The sequence below is a fragment of the Haliaeetus albicilla genome, chromosome 7, assembly GCF_947461875.1.
Source record: "Haliaeetus albicilla chromosome 7, bHalAlb1.1, whole genome shotgun sequence".
NCBI classification, from domain to species: Eukaryota; Metazoa; Chordata; class Aves; order Accipitriformes; family Accipitridae; genus Haliaeetus; species Haliaeetus albicilla.
Window position 1 is genome coordinate 37,752,864 of NC_091489.1, and position 23,365 is coordinate 37,776,228.

The following is a 23,365-nucleotide window of genomic DNA, read 5'->3' on the forward strand; positions in this document are numbered from 1 at the left end:
GCCAACTCCCGCTTCTCCTGGCCCACGGAAGTCAAAAGATTAAAGCAAATGAGGCACATCCTGTTTTTTTATTACTTTGACTATGGTTCTGTTCGATACATTTTGTTATACACTACGGTAAGTCACTGCTCTCTGACCATCGAAATGTGATTTGTGTCATCTTTCTGATGTGAAATTTAGGAAGTAAGCATGTCTTCAAGATGACGATAAGAAAACCCGAGACCTCACAGCTAGCCTTCACTCCTCTGGACTGCTATGCTCTCACACAACGCATCTAAAGAAATTTAGAAATTGAATGAGGACGATGTGGGATGTGTACTTGCATCCTCAGGTCTTGGGTCAGTCATCCATGGCAGGGCGAGTGCATAAGGCACAAGGACCGGCAGGTTGTGGCCTCCAGGAGCCAGCACAAGGCCAGCGCCTGCTGCCATGGAGCGGTCTCTAAAGGATCCTAACAGGCGCTGCCCTGGTGTCTCACGAGGTCACTCTCCACTCGCAGCAAACGGCCGGCCCCGCAGCAGGAGAGGTGTCCCTGCGCAGGCAGGCGGCTCTATTCAGGCTTCGGGCCCTCCTGAGCTTTTTCTCTGTCCGTCGGGTGGTGCTCAGGCTTTGGGCACGCCTGACATCGGGAAGAGGCACAAGCAAGCGGATGCACGGGGTGTGGGAAAACATCCCTCCTTGGAGCGCGCAGCAGTGGACCTGCAGCTTTTGCGTCTCGGAGAATTTCAGGAAGCCTCTTCCTTTCCAAGGCAAAGCTCTCTGGGGACAGCACTGCTCAGCGTCCTCCCTTCAGGCGATCTACGCCCCAGCGACTCGCTCTGGCACAAAACGCGCCGGGGATGTGTCCTGCTGCTGTTTCGTGGGCTCCTGTTAGCCGACAGCCCACGGCCCGGGCAGCTGACAGCCCAGAAGCGAGGGCAGAAAATGCGACCAAAGACCAATACTGTGCCCTTTGCTTCTGCTCCCCAGCCCCCTGCATCTCTCACAGTGTCCTAGAGGTGGCAAAGGCAGGCACTGAGCGCGAGTGGCAGGGACCAGCTGCAAGAAGAAGCAGGGGCAGTGCCTGCTTTGGGGCCATTGCTGTTGGAGTGACACTCTTACTCCTTGGAAGTACCACGCTGCTTCCGAGAGGGAAGGAACAAAACGTGTGAGCTGTGCAATTCAGCGATAGCGTGCCTGCCTGTAGCGTAAACGCATGTTAATAATTTAGGCTATTCTATTTTAGACTGGAAATGAGCTGCCCCTTACCTGTATTGCTTATATGCAATGGGTGCCTGAAATAGTAACTTCTCTAATAGCTCTCTACAGCAACAAGACCGCACATAGACAACAGGAGCTGTGAGTAGTAGGCAGGCTTTCCTGCTCAAGGCAGACACTGCAGTGACATTATTTTCAAGGTCATAATTTTCTCTTTTGCCTGTGGGGTCTTGGCTGTGCTACAACTTCCCAGAGATCTCCCCCATACTGATGTGATGCTGGTCTTCCTCCACTGGAGCCAGCAGGAGTGGGGGTCTGCCCACCGTGTTATCCAAACTCACACGCACAGCTGAAAAGGCAGATTCCTGCACAAGGGAGTGATTTATCTAAATGAATACTGAATCCATTCACACCACTGCCGTGCTTATGTTTGTATGTTCAGCTCACTTAGGATGTCACATTGTGCTGTGACCTTTAAAAATCCAATTCTGTGATAAGTGATCACTGCTTTGTCCCCTTAAATGACTACTTTAGACAGATTTTACTTCAGATCCTGAAAACTGAATGACCAAATCTCTTTCAGGAAATTATTCTACCTTTCAGAAATGCATCCTCTGACTTTCTGGGAAATTGCAACTATCATATTGTTAGAAAACACAAGTCATAGGATTTTACAAGCCATTCCCCTACACAGGCTGAAATCACTGCTGCAAGTTTACTGGGATTTCTGGTTTGCATTACACTACATCAACTCATAAATGAACCATTTGAAAAGTTGTATTTTATGATGTTTTAACTAATAGGTTAAAGGTCAGTTGCATATAATTCTGAGTTCCTAAAGGTATATATTCATTTGGATGTATTTGCTTACCTAAAACTCAGAGGAGAAACTGGTAAATGGGTTTTCACCTTGCTGATATACTGACTGCTTTTTCTTAATATAAAACGAAGGAATTTTATACCATGAAGATTAGCCAATGCATGGTCATGCGTTTACATGCAGAACAAAATACTGTCTCATGTTATATGACACATGACATGCAGAAGAAAATGCAAGTTAGAACATCCACGGTTTATCATTCAGTTTTGTACCGTGATGATTCAGCTAATGCAAAGATTTATAAAAAATAAACAGGAAAATTGTCAGAAATCTTTAGGATAACTTCAATTTTTAAAAGCTTTTATTAGACTGTGTACTTCCAAGTAATATGCACTCTGAAAGCCAGGAGAAGAAACTTTTGAGAAGCAAAGTGTCTCACCACGCCCCATATGGAAGCATCTTAATTTCTGTGAGCTTTGAAGTTTTCCTCGTCGCAGCCAAGTGGCCAAAACCCCTTCTCACAGGAATCCAGTGGATTATGTCAATGTTTGTCCCTTTACCAGCCTGCTTATTTCTTATTTCAAAAGAGCCACTAGTGATACAGGGATCAGATTTAGTCCTCATCTAAGCAGAAAGCACATTAACACTTTAACTGTAATGGCAGCAGGGTTGAATTTGGTCGCCGTGCCCTGCACTAGGCTTTTTTAACGCTGCTGGAAACAAGAAGGTGGTCTTCAAATCTCCTCTGGTTGCTTGCAGCTGGATATCACAACATGTTTGCTCACCAGTGTCAACCTTCCAACCTCCAGGTATGAATGTCCTGCTCCACAGTGAATTAACTCCTTACCATCTACATATAGCATCGGGGCACTTTTTCATCTCTGCAGCTCACTGATGCACAAGAACTGAGTTCAAATAACCTTAATTCCGTGATTAAAGCACGCAAGTAAAAAAAACCCCAAACCACTCTAATTATGCTAATGTTAAACGATGCTGACTCACTGAGCTCTTCACATGACCACATTTTCCAGGACCTAATAGGGAGAGAAAGGACTGCCCTCCCAGAGCACTGCAATTCAAGTCATGAAATCTATATTCTGTGGAGCTTCTCACGAGAAGAATTTCTGGCAAACTTTAAAACACTGAGTGCCTAAAGCTATGCAGTTAGGTGCTAAGCACCAAAATGTTTTGTTGTCACAAAAGTTATTAGACATTAGAGCAGCTCTATAATCACAATTGCTTTATCTGCAAGAACAATGATTTTTTTTTTTTTAACAGAGCAGAAAAAGACAAAAACATGGAACGATCAGAAATTGCCAGAAGGTACAAACTGTAAGTTGTTGTTTTTCTAAGTCAATTAAAATAAAAGGGAAGGAAAAAAAAAGAAAAAATAAAAGAGCAAGCCAAGATTTTAGCCATGTGCTTCCTCAGCCAACTGCATATTGATTTGTGGCAATGAAAGGGAAAAGCTGAAATGACCCAACTCGCTCTTCTCAGGAAGCTGCAGATACTCAATTTGCAACACGTGACCGAAAATTTTATACAATTGTTGAAGATTTATAACTTTTCTAGAATGAGACATTGTGTAACAGCGTTATGGGAAGAATATGCAATATGAATTACTGTAAGCCTTAAACGGGCTCCAAAACAATAGGCTTAGGCAACAATGAATTCTCTGTGTCTGATTCCAAGGTCATGCATTCAAACTTTTTTGTATAAGAAAAAGGATTAATTTTTTTTTTAAATGCTGCGTGTCAGCACTATTTGTCTTCCTATGACTCCAGGAAGTGAATTCTTAAAGAGCAGCAGGAATAGCACAAGGTTTGGTGACTCTACAGGGTAGCACTACGAGACACGGCCAGTCTTTGCTCTCCACCTTCCAGAAACCAGCTGTGCTTTAAAGGGGGGAAAGCTGTGCCATGGTCACAACCATGTCGTGCCGCTCGCTTATTTATTGGTTTATTTTGCCAGGTTAATTTTCATCCACACCAGTGCCCTGATCTCTCTTGCCACGTGGCCACCCGAGGGGTGGTGTCCCTACAGTGGAGAAGCTGGGACTGTCCTTTTGCTAGCAGGACGTGTTTAGGGCTTGTTGACGTGTTGCTTTGGTGACTCCAGGCCTTCATGGAAGAAACGATCCCTGAGAGGGCTCAGAGGAAGCGAGATGTGGCCGTGATATAATTTCCAGCCCTAACAATAGTAATTCTTGTGACATTTTATTTTTCTACAATGATTCATGGCTGAAAAATAATTTCTATAAATATATGACATGTAAATTAATTCTTAAGTAATTTTGCTAAAAACTAAGAAGTACACATGCAATTTATTTCTCTGAAACACATTTTTTCTTTTTTAGGACCTCATCCTGCCTTGGAACTTATGAAAAATTTACTCTTCTACCCAGGATTTTTAGTGAGAGGATCTGAGGGCCTGTAACTGAAACCCTGCTGGCTTCTAATTCTGGGGCAAATCCTGCTTTTGTTGTGTAACTATGAATCTGCTCTGTCTTTTACCTTTCCGATGTGTCATGGGACTAAAGACAGCACTTGTTGTTTAGATATTTACAGTGCAAGCAGTTCTCAAAACCTGAAGGTTTTTGCCATTAATAAAACCAAGCGTGGCTAGACTCCAGTTCCCAACTGGCATGTCCATTTCAAACACATCCATTTCAAACACATCGGCGCACCACCCTGCCTCTGGTATTCACACAGCTCTCCCAGCTCCGCTGCAAGTTACGGCCTAACTGTGGTGACACTGCTCAATTTAGGGTTAAACACCATGCATTGTCCTCTGAGAAAGACCATTACTCAATAGTTTCACTATGTAGGCCTGGTTACTTTGTATAAAGTATGCAGGCTTTGCCAGCCAGTATACCCAAGACCAATAAAAAGGCAACATCCTGCTCCAGAAGGCACCGGATGACTGCCAAAGCGGCATGAACTAGGGGGAAAGTAAAGGCGACAGGGAGAGATAGCGACCGCCGACTCAATTCAAGAGCTAGAAGACTTACCACCACCACCCCCCCTTGAACATGTGCTGTAGAATAAAAGAACACTGTACTTTTAATTCGAAGCAGAGAAAACCTTAGCCCAATAGAAATGGTGGCAGATAAGCGACTACCAAGAACGACTTGGGGAAGGACTTGGGAAACGGAGTGGGTGAATCTAAAACTGTATAAACTGCTTGTTTAACCGCAGGGCGTGCTGGCTTTGCGGCGTTACCACCTCGCACCCACCTTTGCGCAAATACAAAACAAATAATGTCTCTCCCGAGTGTGTGATTATCGGCTCGTTGCGCACCGGGTGGCAAATCCGCTTTTCGGACAACGTGGCCATCGCTGTCCCGAGCCCCACACAAAGCTGGACCTTCCGCCCAGCACGGCCTTGGCACCGCCACCTTCGGTGGTCTCGCCGACCACGGGCGCTGCTGCGGGAGGGTTGTGGCCTCTGGGCCCGGACAGAAATGACCCGGCTGCTAAGCTGGAGGGCCAGAGCTGTCGCCGACAGGCCGCGGGTGGGCCCAGGGGTGCGACGGGCCCACCAGGCGCTGGCGGCCCGCCTGGGGAGAGCGGCAGCCCCGGGGGGGCAGGGGTTGCCCCTACAGAGCGCCCCCGGCGCCGACAGACGGCCGCCTGGGCGGGGAGGCCCCGGGGGGCGACGTCAGGGCGACGCCAGGGTGACGCCAAAGGCGACGGCGCCCCGCGAGCCGCGGCGCCTCCAGCTCCCGGCCTGCCCCACCCCGGCGCCGCCCGCCGCGAGGCACGCCGGGGGCTGTAGTCTTCCCGCGCGCCTGCGGCGCGCCTGCGCAGTGCGGCGGCCCGGCCGGGCGGGCGGGGGGCGGTCGGCCGGCGGCGGGGCCGGCCGGTTCCCTGCTGGCACGCCCACCCGCGCGGCGGCGGCGGTCGGCGAGCTCGGTCGCCCGGCGAGCTCGGTCGCCCGGCGGGGACGCTCCCATCCTCTCCCCTCTCCTCCCTCCTCGCAGCCCGGGGCGGCGCGGCCGTAGCGGGCGGGGCTGCGGGCGCCCGTTCCCCGCACCTGCCCGGCCGCCGGGCCCTCAGCCCCTCCCGCGGACGGCAGCCGCGCGCGGCCCGCGCCCGCCGCGGCCCCGAGGGGAGCCCCTTCCCTTCCCTTCCCTTCTTCCCTTCCCCTCCCCTCCCTCGGCCGCCGCCCGCCCGCCCCGAGCCGGGATGTTCTCCAGGAAGGGCCACGCCGATGTCAGGAAATCCACCCAGAAGGCGCTGGACCCCAAGCGGGACGTACTCACCCGCCTCAAGCACCTCCGGGCGCTGCTGGGTGAGTGGGGGGCGGCCGGCGGGGCGCTGACCCTTTTCCCGCCGCGCCCTGAGGGGCCGGGGCAGGGCGGGGAGCCCCCCCGCCCCCTGGCTCCCCTCAGGGCTTCTCCCGCCTCTCGCGTCTACCCCCCCCTCCAGCCGCAGCCCGCCGGGGCGGCGGCCGGCGAGACCCCGGGCGGGGGCGCGGGGAGCGCGGGAGGGAGCCGCTTTCCCTCCCCTCAGGGAGCAGCCGCTGGCCCTGCCCGCCGGTGGCCGCGGCAGAGCGCGGGGCCGCGGGCGGTTCGCCGGAGGCGCTTACCTGTTCGCCCTTCAGTGCGCCTCGAACCATTTTAGAACGCTGGTTGGGGCGGCTGGGTGAGAGTTGTCCTCGAGACACGAGCGAAACCGGGTGATACAAACTTCTCGTAGGCAGCCCTTCTTGAAGATGGCCTTTTCTGCCTCGGGTCTCCTCAGCTTTCTGCAAGCGTCCTATGCAGTTCTGGGGGGCTCTGTAAGCTCCCCTGGTTACAGCTGTTGAAAGGTAGCGGTGGGTGTCCTTTCAAAGCTACAGGAGCTGTTAGAGAAAGTTTCTGGTGCGTCTGGCAGCTCCTGGCTTTGGAAGTGTGTCTTGCCCAATGTCAAAATATTTGCGATGCAGCATCGTAGTTTGGGTACAAAATAGTGCGTAAATATATTTCCTGCAGGGTTCTTTGGAAGAGCCATTCATAGAAAGTCTGCTCTTGTCAACAACATTATTTTGGGTGTGGGTTGTTTTTTTTTTTTTTTTAAAAAAGGGGGTCACGTAATGGCGTTTTGTGATGCCCTTCCCCTGTCTGTGGCAAGGTTGAACCTCTTTCTCTAATGTTGTCTTACAGTTGAGGCCTTAACCCTGATCTTTTTATTCTGAATATTGAAATCAATTGATGTGTTTCAGCTGTGCGCTATGATTTGCAAGGATCTGGGTGGCCCTGTTTTCTCTATTAGTTAGCAAATGACAGCAGGAAAAGGCTCTTTTAAGAGCTTTTGTGCACTGTCCCAGTTCAGGAGAATTGGTGACGGTGTTAGTACTTGTTTATCTCTATTTAGATTGCTCTCCTGAGAAACAAGGAGGGGAAAATGATCCGATTACTACTTCTCGTGTACTCTCATCATTTTTTAGTCTACCATTTCAGTCAAGTTTGGCAGGTATGTAGGAGTCTCAAAGACGTTGTGTTACAAGCCATGAGAAGTAAATAAGTGGCTGGAGGACAGGGCCTGAGGTTAGTGGCTCATCGAGAGAGAGCAGAAGTTGGCTGATGTATCTTCTGCTGGGGAGCAGCTCTCTGGTCGATCAGTGTTTGTGTCATTCCCCTCAGACCCCGCTATGTGCTTGCTCTCTGTGGTGTGAAGGATGCATGGAGCCAGAGTTAACCGCCTGGGAGCCGGTAACTTCCTCAGGCCTTGCAGAGGAAAGGTGCTCGCCTTCGGTCCTCTGCCTGGTACGTGCACCAGGCTGCAAGGCTTGCACTGAGGAACCTTGCTGTGGTTTGCAGCGGGGGCTCATCGGTGGTGCTCAAGTTCGTTTCAGATTAAAAGCTTTTCCTGTGACATTCCACTGACAGAAGAAAATACACAAAAGAAGTTTTGAACGTACTGTAGCAAAGCGAGGAGCTTTTGTGGTGAGGACACCAAGTATGATCCTGGGTGAGAGAAGTAGCCACTAGTCTCCCTCGAGATGGTCCCTTTGAGATAGTTGTACGCTGTGAGAGCATGGAAATGAAAGAGTGGAAGAATCTGTGATAGTTTAGCTTGTTATGGGCATTTTGCTGATTTTTTGGGGATGTGTTTCTTAAAGGTGTGAGTAACCATCACTGTGCTTTAAAGATGTTATTTCCTTGTAGTCTACTGCATTTAAGTAGCTAATATGAAAAAGAGATTTTTGTGGGTAATTGAGTAGTGGATGAAGTGCTGGACAAATCTGTAAGTGGTCTTGTGTCATGCTCTAAAAGTGGCCAGGTCTTGGCTCATCTTTTGAGCAACAGCACATGTAAGTTTGACATGCCCAATCCATAGATATTTAAGCTTTACGATTTGGACTCAGAGCAGTTCTGACTGCTGTGCCTGGTGGTGGGAGACAAGAGGCTCATGTCTTAGAGTCCCTCAGCACCTGCAGTCTTCATGTTTTTTGTGAACAGTATTGAACCTTTGCTCTGGAGTTAGCTGTGAGTGAAGGGTATGTGACTGCTCTGGGTATAAATTCCTCCTATTCCATATGTAAAAAATCTCCATAGTTAACAATCCGGTGGTCAGTTTTGTGTTAATCTTCCTCTGGGGACCAAATGGGTACATTTCCTGTGCTGGAGGTGTACAAAATATTTTGTTTGCTTGCCTTTTTTTTTCTTTCTTTTTTTTTTTTTTTTTAATCGTACCATGTATCTAATTGCCTAAGGGCAGGAATTTGAAAAGGCAGGAGAAGATACCTTACCTGCATTATGATATGTCTTTTAACTGTATAAGTCTAATTGTGCTATACAAACAATATTAAAATAATGTCAGATTTCACCATAAAAAAATTTTGGGAAGTTCTTTGTTTACGAGATGAGGTTTAGAATGTTTTGTGAAACCATCCTTAGAAATATTGCTCTAAGAGACTGTAGTGTGAGCTCGCAAACCTTACATTTCTTCCTTTTCCACCAGCCTCACTAAAAGAAATGGACTTGAAGTAGCAGCTTTCTGTTAATGTTCCCCTTTCAGTGTCTCAGAAGGACATGCCTGAAACCAAGACACAACTAGTTTAGGATGAAATACTGGACTTGCTATGGCTCTTGGTTATACCCATTTTACAGGGGGGTTACATTTTTGTGTGTCTGTGTGGTACAGAGCAGGTTGCCAGGCTCCTATGACAGACCCGCCGGGTGGAACAAATGGAAAAATATGCCTATTAGCCTGATGAAATTAATTTATGTCCCAAAGCAGATGGTACAGAAGGTAGTGTTGTCTTGTGGTTTTCTGTAAAGATACATATTACTCGGTTGGCAAGGGGGGGGAAAAAAACACCCGTCACTTCTCAGGAGTATCTTTTCTTCCAAGTATCTTTTACATTTGGAGATAGTGACCTGATTTTTTTATTAAACTTATTATTGAACATTGGTTTTAAGTGAAAATTGTTATCAGTGCCAGAGGGCTGGGTAGCATATTAGTGGCTTATTGGCTGAAGTGCTGTGATATGACAGCTGGCTGTCTTGTAGTGGATATATTTTATTGCGGGGACTATCTCAAAGCAGGCTCTGGTTATGTTCCTGAAGTGTCTGCTGTTAAGAACATCAATGTAAACATCTTAGATAATACAGGAGTGGCTTTTTGAAGATAGTCTCTTGATCAATATTGTTGCAAGTGTGTGTTTTATGGTATTGTTCAGCACAGAAAATGAAGCAACACATGGTAAGAACCTCTCCTCTATTCAAGGAAAACAAAGCTTTTGGTATAAAGGCTCAAAAGTAGTTGGATGTTTTGGTTCTTTGTGGGTTTTTTGTTGTTTTTTTTTTTTTTTTTCTTCCATCCCCAATGTGGCAGTCCTTGTGCTGGCCAAGGGTAGGAATGTGCATGTCTTAAATGTTCCTCCCACCCCAGTCATTTCACTCCCTGTCCCCACCTGCTTCACTCAGGCCATAGTGGCACATGTTCTTAAAATAACTGCTCCTGTTCTTATGTTTCCGTAGGAGATGCCATCTTTTCTTCCTTTGTTAGTTTTAAATCCCAGGAATTAAATTGTAAACAAAATGACAGCTATTATTCTGAGATCCTGCTGATGTAGGAGGATAAAAATCAGAGAAAAGATGATAATAGGGGAAGGATGAGGGGAAAGGATGTGTGTTTCCGTAAATAAGGGGTTGTGTGAGCGCCAGGATTGATAACAGCCAGGTGTTGATTGCTTCAGGTCCTTAGCTACTGTCTGTGTAAGTTTGTCCAATACCTAAACTGAAAGAAAAGATTCCCTTTAAACTTGTGTTGCGTGTAACATTTCTCAAGTCTCTAATGCCCTTTAGGATCTCAGTTCCTGCTTCTGTGGAGTAGTCTACCTGCATGACAATACAAAGCACTAACCAGAATAATAACATTATTTTAAAGTGGCTATTTGCTTGTGCTAGGTAAATGGACAGAAAATTTCCTTTATTTTTTTATTGCTATAAAGATGTCCTAACTTTCAGAACTTCAGTTGGAACTTTTTTCCAAATACAGTGTGTGGAAGTGTAAATATTGTGGTCTTTTTTTAGGATAGGCTTGAAAAATAATGGCTTTATAAATGGTGGTGGCAGTGATGTACAAGTTTGGCTCTTTCACACTGATGGGCCATAAATTAAGCCCTCTACACTGTTTCCCAGAGTAGTTTCTATGGGACTTTTTTAGCATAAAAATGTATCTCTCTTCTTTAAGACTTTGTTTCTGTGGCTGTTCTTGGGTAGCCCCCCCCCCCCTTTTTTTTTTTTTTTTAATTGAAGGATCTCTTTCAATGTTGTCTCCTCAGGTACGATTGAAATGTTTAGTTTAACATCTTTGCATGGCTTAGTGCACTTCTCTTGAATTTTTCTTTCGGTTTCAAGAATTGCTCTGTCATGACGCAGTATCTTTTATGAATAATGGTGCGATAGGAACAACATCTACTGTCTGCTGTTGTTCTCCAGTAGTCTAAATGATGTCATCCTTTGCTCTTGCATAAAATGGGATTGTGAAGGTGATGAGCCTTTTTTTCGTGGTGTTGTTATTCTTACTAATTTCAGAGTGTGATCTGCCTCAGAACTTTGTTTGTTTAAGGCTGGAAATTATAAAGTAAGTCTATAGGTAGTCTCTGTGAACAATCTGGTGATTTAAGTTAGCTGACACCATTCACATTACACTTAAAAATAAGAGAAAATGGGAGCTTACCCATAGCTGCTGTTGAATATGCTGCGAGCTGCCTGGAAGGTGGAGCCAACAATTAAGTTGAATTAAGGGGTTGGATTTTCAATTTTTTTTATACTGTATAATCTTAAGCATGATAACCTTCTTTTGAAAGTAGCACAATTGGTGCAGTTGCCAAACTCAAATTGGTTTACAGATTTGTGGATTGTGTTGGTCCTGAACTGTGATATTTGCTGGGGTGGGTTGTTAGACCGTGTATGTGCTCACACTTGGTTTTGAGCATACTGATGGACTAAATTGTGTGTCAGAGGACTGGGTGCAGGCTGGTGTTTGAATTAATAACATGCACTTCAGGGCCTGTGCTGTGGCACTTCACCGCTGGATGTGTGCCTAAAAGCTGGGCTGTTTTCAGAGTTACAGTACTTTACATGTATTTCAACTGTGTCATCGAAGAAACTGTTATTTAAATCCTGAACTGGAAAATGACAATGTTTTGTGTTTTGGTGTATGTGTTAGGAGTACTACTGCTAACAGATGTGGGGTGCTGCTTATGTCCATTGCTTTTATCCTTTTCTCTGTGGAGCAGCGGGCAAATACATGGTAGACCTGATATGGCTACACACAGACTTAAGTTTAGCTTAAATATGAAATTAATTGGGTTACCAAGTGCAATCCTTAATATTTTTCTTTAAAAAATATAAATTAAGAAAAAACATGTTTTTTTCATTTAACTCCCTCAATCAAAAATGAGCTAATAGTGGTACTCTCCACTGGGTTTTTTTTTAGTTATGGCACTGTCTTGGTTTGCACAGTTCTGTGCATCTAGATTAATACAAGCTTAGTAGAAATTTTCATTTAAAGACATTCAAAAGTGAATGCTTCCAATCTTCTTGCTGAATTTAGAACAGCTGTTGGTTGTTCCTTAGATTTCATGTTAAATTTGAGGTGTTAAAATTACTTTGGAAATTGTTCTAATTGGAGGGTTTTTTTAGTAAGAGTATGTTTCCATGCTGACACTCCTTTGAAAAAATGAAGGAAAATTATCTTCTAGGCTTTTTTTTAGCATTCAAAGCTCTAATCTGAAAAAGCGGGTGGGTTTTTTTTTTTGGTTGGGTTTTTTTGAAGGTAAGTAAAAATTGTAAGTAGTTTCTGGGGTGAGGCTAGTAGTAAAAGTTTATCATTAACCAGGGTATGACTGCAAAGTTGTCTCTTCATCTTCTTTATCTTGAGTACTTAAAAAATTAAAGAAAACCCCTCAGGATTGAGAGAACTTAGTATAAATAACATAAAGCCAAGTGACTTTGGAAGTTCATGAAATTAAGGCAGGATTTCTAATGACGTAAATGACTGCAACAACATTTGGTAGTTAACAGAAAAATAAAAGGAAAGCTGGTGTGCCAAAGACACAATTATTGTCCCCTCTAGATTTTTTTTTTTTTAATATGAGGAAGAGTAATGAGAGCTTGGCAATAAACTCACATTCTTGTTAAATGGTACCTGAGTAGTTTGTTTCTCTGAATTGTAAACTTAAATAGTAAGGCAAGTAAGGGTGACTTGCAGTTATCTAATGAGCCAACTGTTTCATATTTTATATAGAAGAAATGTCATATGTACATTCATGAATGTCTTGCTATTTCCTATATGTTGACTGCTGTAAAAGCTGTAAATTGTTAATCGGAAGCATTAGGCAATGGATCACCTATCCTTGTTTGGGGAATGGAGTTAGATTATACATGGTTTTGGAAAGCCATTATGTATCTGATGGCCGATAATGTTTGCCAGCTTGCCTTAGATTTTAGTGCTCGGAGGTTTGAATTCGCTAGGTGGCTGTTTTCAACAGTAGTAATCTGAGAGCTATTTATGAGTAAATATAAAAATATAACCTAATACCTGCAATTCAATCGCAACCTTGCTGTTTAATTTCCTTGAATGCTTATAAATACTTCTTCAGTGAATGCGATTTGCCAAAAGTCAGTGTTTTATCATCTTATCTTAAATGATAAATTGTGCATGAAACTTTCTCTGATGTTTTCCATTTGAAAAACAGAAGAGTGAGCCTTATCCTGCTACAAGTTAAACATATATATAGTAGCGATCTATGTTACTGTCTCAGGCTTCCTGCCAACTTTTAGTAAATCCAGAAGCGAGAGAGAAGTAAAGGAGTGTGTGAGACTCAGACGTGCTTGCCATGGTGCTGCCTGTCTGGAGAAGCTTTCTCTACAACCCTCTGCGTGACGCAGAGGGGAGAGGGACTGCTGGAAAGGGTGTTGTCACAAGCTTGGCTAGTCCTCCTACCAGCCAGAGGTTGGCTTAGCCGGCAAAGACATTGCCTGCCTCTCCTGGGCCCAGGGGAGCAGGGTGAAGCATTCATGGTCAGTGCTGCTTTCTGCTGCTCGTCACGGTGAACACGTGCACGGTGAAGGACTAGAGAAATGGTGGTTTCTTAACATATGCAAAAAATAAGGAATTTGGTAGTGAAACGTCCAAGAAAGCTGTACCTCTGACTGAGCATTGGAATTACTGGGTGTGTGGCTTATTCACTGTGTTTTGGATTTTTATTTTTTTTTTTTTAGTAAAGCGGGCAGTAGTATCAGGATGACAACTTGCATGCAGAATTGCAAGAAAACCTTACTTTCCTAGTGGAAAGTTAGGGTAGTAAATGGGAGTGTTGTTGGCCTCTTCTAAGGTTAGAGATTATTTTCCTATATATCTTGTGAAGGAATATAAGGAACAAAATAGTTCAATAGGAAAAGGATGTAGCTGTAAGAATGCATGCTTACATCAGAATAACAGATGAGTCACCACTGAAATGCCACTTTTGTAGAAAAGGAGAGTTTACTTTTTTTGATTAGGCAGTTCCTTTCTCCTCCTTTCACAATTTAAAGGGAAAGTTTCCTTTTTGTTTAGATTTTAATGACCTCATTCCTTCATATGAAATCCTTGTAAATGAAAGCCTTGTTTTCTCCTAGAGTTGTATTTAACAGAATGCATTCATGGAGAGGAATAATTGCACTTAGCTTGCAAATTCAAGACCAGTAGTTTGTAGGAAATGAATACCATGTAGAAGAGTTTCCATGCACTGATTGTTTCCATAGTATGAGCAACCAAACAAAGCCTTACTACTGAAAAGGTATTAATTAAAAAAAAAAAAAAACCAAAACCAAACAAAAACCACCCAAAACAACAAAAAACCCCCCATTGTCCAAGGCTAAAGTCATTCTTTCTTCTGTAGTTGTGTGATATTATTTGGTTGTCTTGTTGTAATCAGCTTTGTTGTCTTGATTAATGAATGGGTTTCTTGAGAGGTGAAACTTCAATGAGAAGATGTGTTGTTAATAATTCTTAATTCTTGCCCTTTATTCTCTTAATTCTGGGTGGAATCATCTATCTTTTCTTGACCAAATCAGTTACAATAAAGAGCAAACTGATGAAGTTAAAGTGTGTTTTGCAAGTGTCAGGTTTAGAAAACATTAGGGTTTTTTCCTACTTAAAAAAGAAACTTATTTCAAATTTTAGACCTAAGTTAAGGCTTAGGGAAGTGATGCATGCTTGGGTTTCCATTCTTTTTTAAATGAATTGGAAATACAATGTTTTCTGAATTGATCTGCTTGTCGGATAAATTTAAGAACTGGATTTGCAATTTGAATGCAGAAATCGTCGCTGGTGTTTGTTTTTTCCAACAGTACCTGCTTGTTTTGATGATACAGAAGCCACACTGCAAACTCACATAAATTAAGTGACAGTGGAAATTTCCCTACTTTACTTGCAAGGATGGAATCACATTTTAGTATAGAATATTTAATGAAGTCACTAAAATTGTTCTGTATTGCATTTATTTCATTCTCGAATACTAAACTTGCACAAAGACAACAATTTTCAGCTTTCTGATGTTGTGCAATAACTCCATTTGTTCCTCTTTTCAGATATTGTGGATGGAAGTGACCTGAAGCAATTTTTTGAGAACAATTATTCTCAAATTTATTTTATATTCTATGAAAACTTCATAACACTGGAAAACAGCTTGAAACAAAAAGGCAAGTTTTAGAGTTTTGCCAGCAACTGTTGAGTCAGTTTTCCCTAACAGTTCTTGAAAGCATTCTGTTAGAGCTTATCTAATGATTATATAGTACATAATGATGTGTATTTGCATTAATAGCTTCATGCATTATTACTTAGTATTAGTATTTTAATTTTATGGTATCGGAAGAGACAAGCATGGAAAATTGCTCTCTGAAATGTCATAAGTAACTGAAAAGAATTCTAAATACGTTTTTATGGCTAAGTGTCATTTCAGCACAAAAATCGGGTCTTACGCATTTATATACGTATCCTCTCACCTTGTTTTGAAGTACTGAAGTCCTTCATCCAAGAATTAAGCATATGTCTGTTCAACTGAAATATTATCAGATATCCACAGAACAAATCTCAATGTTGAAGATATGTTGGTAGGAATAGCTCTTTGCTTGGAGATGAGCACAATGGCAAATGCTTTGCAGATCTGGGACTTTAGATGTCCCTCGTTCATAATTGAGAGAGAGGCACCGAAGTTTGGAAACATCATTCTCTTTTGATATTAGATAAAGATGAAGAAAAATAAACCAAGTGCAACATCTTTGACTTTGGTTGAATAACAACAGCATAATTTTGCTGTCTGTCTCATACCGTATATTTATGGCAAACAATATTGTTTTCTGTCTTGCAGGGAATAAATCACAAAGGGAGGAGCTGGACTCCATTCTCTTTCTTTTTGAAGTAAGTTTTCCGTACCATGAAACTGTTTTTTTATTTTAAATCTCATTGTCATTATATGCTTACTTACACTTCTACAATGAGGGGTGAAACTAGCTATCAATCAAAATGACAGTAGGTGTCCCTGACTATACAAGGTGAAAGGCAGAAAAGAACTAGGGTGTGCATTAAGTTTTCAGATGCAATAACAATAAACGTTTTATTATGTAATGGGAGTGTTGGTTGAATGAATATCCAGAATTAAGAGATTTTATCAAAATTACTTGGAAATCATGCAGTAATATATCTGTCCTAAGGAACTAAGGATCAACTCTTTGAACATGTCCTGTTGTTTTTCAGTAGAATTTGGGAGCAAGTGATCAAAAGTTGCCTTTAGTTGACTTTTTTTAACAATTCATTAGGTAAATAATTGGCCTGATTTCCTTCTTAAGGGTAAATAAACACATCTTCTGTTGATTTCTCTTTGCTAATTCAACTAACTTTTCACTTGAGTATTGCATCATATAAATGTTATCTTTGTTTATATTGTGGGTTATTTTTTGGTAGGGCTGGTAGGAAAAAAAAAAGCCTAACTTTCAATGGGACTCTAGAAATTGAAGTTATGTTCTCAACTCTTATCGCTCTCTCTAAAAATGGAAAAAAAAACCAACCCCAAAGAAAAACCTCAGAATATATGGCTTCATTTTTTTCCCATTAATGTATAGTTTGTAGTTAGAATAATATTTATATTGACAGTAAGAATGATGCTGTTTAGCCTAACATGCCTGTAATATGAAATATGGTCATCAAAATGATGACATGGAATCCTGGTTTTTTGTGGTCTCATCTTTGACTTTTTATGATGTAGCAAGTTTATCTCCTCTTTCCTCTTCTCCCTCCTTTTGCTTCTTTAACTACAAGACTGCATTTTCAGACTGAAATCTGAAAATTGAATTGTGTTTTCTGCTACTTATGATGCTAGTAAAAGAGTCTGCTTCAGGATTTTGCATGAGGCAATGTCAAAGAACATGATCTCATATATCTGCTAGGACTGTATTTGGGGCAGGACAAATTCTTCCTCCCTCCCCTTCCCCTGTGGAGAAGGTATCACTGCATTTACAGAGCAAGGCTGTGCAGTTTAATGGGAGCTCATTAATACACTTACTCTGTGGTCTTGAATAAATAATTAAATTTCTGTGGCTATGTCATCGAATGGAAAATAGCTAATGCTTACTCACAAGGTTAAAGTGAATAAATATGCATTCCTGTGTCTTGAAAATGGGTGGCTATTCATACCGCTTAAAAACATCAGGAGAACATACTGTATGAATAAGAAAAAAAATACTTAGTTATATATGAACACAGTGTTGCTTTGGGTCCCAATCATGGAGAATTATATTATATCCTAGTCATCGACAGCTTTTAGGAAGAAGAAATTGTTTAAGGTATTTGTGTGGAATTTGAGGAGATCCGCTCCATGGTGTTTATCTACGGGAAGTAAGTTTGCAATCCATTTATAACTCTAACATTTGATAACTTAATGCGTTGTAGGAAAACAGCTTTTTAGAAGGCCTTTTGGTGCACAGACCTAGCATACATCAGTCTGAACACAGGACAAGAAAAAATGTAAATGCCAAGTAATTAAACATTCATATTGTAAGCCATAGGTAACAAAACTAATTGATTGTTAAGCTTGCCATATTTAATCTGATGTCAGCATGAGCCAGAGGTTTCCTAGAGTTTTCTAATTAGCTAAATAGGTAATTACTTAGGATTAACAAATCCTGAATCCAGGTGCTGAGGGTTAACAGTTTAAAAATCAATAAAAATATTTATGAAAGGAACTAACTTCTGCCTTTTCTGGTAGTTTGGTGGGTATTTTGCTGCTGTTCTTGAGTGACACCTAGTGTGTATGTTAAGCAAAAGTAACAAATGCCTTTTCCACAAATCCTCTGAAAATTGACTCAGTTGTAATTTATTGAAGTCTTAATTTTAGACATCAGCTACATAGCTTGGCGATTCAACAATAACATCAAACAACATATCAATCATAGAAGAAATATTAATCAAAAGGGAGTAATATGAAAGGTTAACAGTTCATTTTGTAAAGTGTTTTTTTACAATTAATATTACAAAGTTCTTAGATCTAATTTTATATTCTCTAAGGTGCTTTGGCCTTTTTCCAAATAGATATTCATGAAATGACACAGCAACTGTAATTATCTGTATTATTTTTCCCTGTTTCAGCTAAAAGGCCCAAATGATGTGAAGAACAAATTTGCTTTTTCTTGGTAAGGCTTAGTTGTCTCCAGATTTGCAGTATATTTTCAGAACACGTTAGTATAGTTTGTTACATCACTGTTCTCTGATTTGAGGGCATTGTTTGTTATAGCTGTCAGCTGAGCACAGTCTGTCACAGAACTCAGGAAAGGTGCACTACGCTTACGTAAGTGTTCTGGGTCCTGTTAAAGTGTTATGCCATCATTTGATTGTGAAGGCTTGTTTGGTTTTTGTTTTTGAATACAGTATTTTTTTCCTTGCAGCATCAGATGCTGATTCCTATGACACTGCTTTTTTTTTTTTAATCTGTAATGAAATAAGAGCAGGCTGATGGTTTTGATATAGTACATAGATCAATTTCTTTCTATTCTCTATCATTATGCTTTAATAGTTAAGAACAGCCTCATCTCTTATGCTGATGCAGTCATAAAATTCATTACACTGATTTAACGCATTCACTGTATGAAACATTCTATTCTTAGAATTCTTCAGATACTCTTTCTAATGTAGTAAAGCTTCCCAAAGACACTTACGGTAGCTGCTATTGTTGCTAGAAGTTTTTCAGATACTGTCGGTGTAGTTCAGGTCTCGCTGCAGTTTTGTAGATAGCTGAGAAGATGGGTTAGGTACTCCCACCTCCCACAGATGATATGTGTGCTGAAAGCTTCTCAGTATGGGTGCCCTTGTGTTTCACAGGTCCTTATTTATAAAAGCATAGTGTGTCTTTCATATAGTTTTTACAAAAAGCTTTGTTTATGCTGTAATCTCTTAATTTCTATAAGTCTATGTTTTGTATGGAACTTCTGGTTTCTTGAACTTGGTGAAAATATGAATGGTGTAAATCGCAGGGTCCAGTCACAGAGTAAGCGTGTTTGGGTTTTTTTTAAGAATCTACAGAATGATAACTCTGGAAGGGTATCTAATGTAACTCATATTGGCCTTGCTGTGATTACGCTTATAGACCCTTTTATCTGTCAAGACTAGCCTTCCCCCATCTGCCTCTTGCCCTGCTGAAATGAGGAGAGGCTAGCTGTGGTTATAAACAGGAACAGACAGAGCAGTCTGTTTGACCTTTCTTAGAAGTTCAGCAGCAAAATTGTAGTGTATCATCCTAGGTCTGATTTGGAGTATCCCGAGTATGTACACAGCAGGTGGTTTTAAATATTAAGTGGATATAAAATAATGTAAATGTGCTAATAGAGTCTGCAGTATTTGTATTTTACACACTCAAACTCATGGTCTGCTTTTGGCTTTTGTGTAACACTAAGCATTTTTCCAGAGATGATAATCAATATTAGAACTTGCCCAACCATACTTTGAGCTCTCTATTTTGTAGCAGTAGCTACCGGTTTTAATACAGTACTGTTGTCCTTAGAAGCACATCTAAATATAAACTACAAATGGCCACATACTCAGAAGATTAAGATGTGATATAAATCAATTGAAACCTGGATTGGTCTGCTATCAGAATGTGAACGTAATGACTACAGAAGCAGCTGTATAGCCTAAATTTATTACTGCAGATGTGCACAAGTTACTTGTTCTGCAAATGCTAATGATAATTCAGTATAGGTTTATAATTGGCTATAGTCTGTTAGCAACCCTTTTGAAAAGTAGATTACAGAGCACACGCAGTAAATACACTGCATCTGTCAGAGGAACACCTGCTATGTTGATGGGTGACCAGATAGCTCTATGCACTCGTGCAGCTTAGGAATATACGCTTCTTTTTTAGTACTGCCTAGTAATGCACATAAATATAATTTTTAAAATGTATAATTTTTGTTCATTCTGGACTAAGATTGCTGTGGATATTTTACATATCAAATTCTTCCACCACATTTAGGTCTACTTTATATAGACTACTGTGTGAATTAGTAATATTGGTTAAGCAGCTTAAAACAAATCTCAAAGCCAGTGATGATTTTTAGCAGGTCATTTTCAATGTCATAAAAACCTGCATCAGTGAAACTTTCAGTACTTTTAGATTCATAACTCTGTTAGAAGACTTTAGTGCTGTGTTGCTCTTTTTTTGAGTGTGCAGAAGGATGTTCTTTTATATCTGTAGCATTTTCTTAGGGTGGTTTGCGTATCTTAGGATGTTGCTTCTAATTATTTGCTACGTTTTGAATAAAACTGAGTAAAATTGACTTCTGCAGAAATAATTGTGTATTGAAATTGGCCAATGTGAAAAATACTTGTAAAATTCTTTACAAGGAATAATCAAGTCAAGTTATTGTTGAGTTCTTATTGCCACAGGTCCTGGTTTCTCATTTCTTGGGGTTATCCCATTTATTTAACTTTTCCCCTTTATTTAACTTTCTTGTTACTGTTTCCATTTTCCTCATGTCTGTACAGCTCAGTGGCTTAATTTCCCCATCTGCAGGTTATCTTACACTTGAAATCAAATTACCATTAAGAGTTGCAGCTTTAAATTCAGGTTATAGGTTTTGTTACAGCTTTTCAGTTGGTTCCCTGTGCCTACTGTGATTACCAGTTCCACTGTTTAACCTCAAGTCTCTCACATAGACTTGGTTGGCTGATTTTCAAGCTCAATAGAGCAAAAAGGGCTTATTTGTTTATAACAATAAAATTGCTTATAGCCCTTCTTTCCTACACATAGAAAATTACTTTTTGAACCATTTACAGTTTGTTCTGCCATAATTCTGATTGGTTCATCCATTATTGCTCTTAAAGTAACATTGAACTGAATTCTTACAGCATTCTGTTGTAAATTCTAACTATATTGTTTCACATGTTCAACTTCAGAGATTTTACTGTTTAATGTTATGCCTAGGGCAAGAATAAGTGTCTTGTGTGCTTTGGGGAGACATTTTCCCTCAACGACTAACTGTGAATAATTTATTAATGCAATAAATAGAGTATCCCTTTATTTAGATTGAACTGCTGCAGGCACACTGACTTCAATGGGCTCTTGGCTTCACCTAAATTGGTGAATAGTAGCTGGAAAATTTCTAAATTACTGCAGATTTTGGTAGTTGAACACTCAAACTCTTGTGGAGATACCACCGAATAGTACTTGAACACAGAGGCACAGGAGAGCTATTCTACATTTGACTTGGCTTCAAGTAGATCCACCTGCCACTGACTAATAGAAACTCCTTATCATGTACAGGTTGTACCGAAAAAGCTGTTTGGTTGTTTTTTTTTTCTCGGAATCCATTCTGCTGGAATGAACGTTATTCTGAACTTGTCATTGACATTGCCTCTGAGAGCATGTTCAATCAGCAAGAACACATTTGTTTTTGTTGTTTAATAAGAGACTTTGCATGGCATGTTACTGAACAGCTTCTTGTAGCTCTGGAAGGCAGAACAACAATGCTTATTGTCTCACTTCTGTGTAAGTTAAGCTGGAAAACATTCAGGCTGTAGGGATCTTCAATGTAAGATTTGATAACAGCCTTAGCTTTCTCTGTGTTCTACAACAGGGTAGCACAGCACACAATAATAGGCGCAAAGCTACCAATGATGATATGATTCAACAAATTTGGCAAAAATAAAAGACTTTTTAAAAGAAATTGCAGTATTGTTTAAGTAAGAGTGAATCTGTTGAAATACAAACCTTGGTATTTTTTGTTTTACTTTGATAAAAGAGAGATGTATCTTTCAAAAAGCAGCATCCTGTGTAAACTAAGATTTAAACTTAACATTATTCCTAGTCATGCAGGAAGTCCAGAAGAAAAAGAACTATGGATAATCAGTTAAAAGAACTGACAGATACCCTGATGTGTTGATCAGTAGTAATACCTAATTTCTATTTCAAGTGTGCTATAATGGATTACCATATAGATGCAGCAAAGCACTAAGCATTAAATAGATCTATGTGTTTTCTGAAAAAGCAATATTATTTCGCACTGTGGGGTTTCTTAAAATATTTCTTATTAGTGTACTGTGAAACTAGAAACAAGATGTCAATAGCCAGTTTGGATTCACAGCGGTATTGCTAAAAGTCTAGGCTGGAGTGGAAGAAACTATCATTTGTTTTATAGGAATAGCAGTATGCGTTTTTTAGAACACCAGGGGTTGGGGGGTGCAGAAAATGTTCTTGGAAATGCTAAGTTGAAAGGACAGCAACTGGAGCTTGTTCATGACTTAGGTGTTCTTATGTCACATTGTAACACCATCTTAGTCTGGGGACTCTAATGCACGCATGCGAGAATTATTAATTAACAGGCATTCTAGCTGTAACTTTGAATTAACTTGTAACATTTGGAAGTTTTTATTTAATAATGTAGACTTTTAACCATGATAACTTATTTTTGCATTGCGGGAGCAAATGTGGACTCTGAATTTAGATTATTTATATTCATTCTAATCTGCTGCAAAGCTTTCATATCTTCAGTAGGTGTTGTTAGCAATATAATTTGCTTTTTTAAAAATTACTTCTGTTTACTATTTGGTAGTACCATGCAGGTGATTAATCACATCTTTGCATTTTTATAAAGTGCATCCATATATTATATTTTTTTCCTGGTTTTGAGATGCTGAAAAGGAGAACAGCATAAGAAATAAGTGTCTCAGTTTTTGGGATATGGAAGATTTCCTCAGATAGGAACTTCTGTCCTTCTACTATTTATTTCAACCCTTGAATTTTTTTGATTCAGTCAAATGACATGGGCGTCTGATTCTGTGGGGTTTGTTTTGTTGGGTTTGTTTTGTTTTTTTTTAAATAACTGTGTTCTTTTCTTTCCCAACTCTCCCAGCTTCATGCAGTTCGAAGTTTAAGCTTTCTTTTCCTGGTGGTGGTTGTACTCTACAACAGCATTTGTTTTTGAGGTTTTCTCTGAGCATAACCTAGAAGTTCTTTTTCAAAATGGGTCTTTATTATGTGGCTTTGCCACCTTATCAGCTTATGCAGCTTACACCATATCATAGTTCACTTTCTGGAAGTGAACTTTGTGTTCAAGTTTAGGTGAAATTGTGTAAAATATAAGATACTGCCTTTATTGCGTGCTGTCATGTCTCTGGCCTTTCCCAAAAAACAGTTAACATGCTTTGCATCTTGCAGAGAGGGCATAGTAAACCCCAGCTTCCTTCAATGCACTATTGTGTTTTGAAACAGCTAACAAGTGGTGGTTATTTATTTTGATCCTGAATCAATTGGGATGTGTAAACTGTAAAATTACTCTAAGAACACTGCTGAAGCAGTGGGAAATATGTATTGTTTCTTT

General features: G+C 41.0%; 1 protein-coding gene and 1 long non-coding RNA gene across 10 annotated transcripts in view; one reads left to right on the forward strand and one right to left on the reverse strand.

Moving 5' to 3' along the window:
* The window catches only part of LOC138686147 (uncharacterized), a 113,443-nt gene extending 107,040 nt beyond the window's left edge, over positions 1-6,403 (reverse strand). The window contains exon 1 of the long non-coding RNA XR_011325504.1: positions 6,281-6,403. This is a non-coding gene — a long non-coding RNA (uncharacterized lncRNA). The remainder of the gene's footprint in view (positions 1-6,280) is intronic.
* RALGAPA2 (Ral GTPase activating protein catalytic subunit alpha 2) overlaps positions 5,842-23,365 on the forward strand; it is a 134,946-nt gene continuing 117,422 nt past the window's right edge. For 8 of the 9 annotated variants that reach the window (XR_011325495.1, XR_011325497.1, XR_011325496.1 and 5 more), the window contains exons 1-3: positions 5,842-6,309; positions 15,089-15,199; positions 15,868-15,917. Coding sequence is in view for 4 of the 9 variants with exons in the window: in XM_069787769.1 (XP_069643870.1) it covers positions 6,204-6,309; positions 15,089-15,199; positions 15,868-15,917 (267 nt within the window). In the remaining 5 variants the exon portion in view is untranslated. Of the gene's footprint in view, positions 6,310-15,088; positions 15,200-15,867; positions 15,918-23,365 lie in introns of those variants that run through there. The other variant, XM_069787773.1, reaches the window with a different exon arrangement.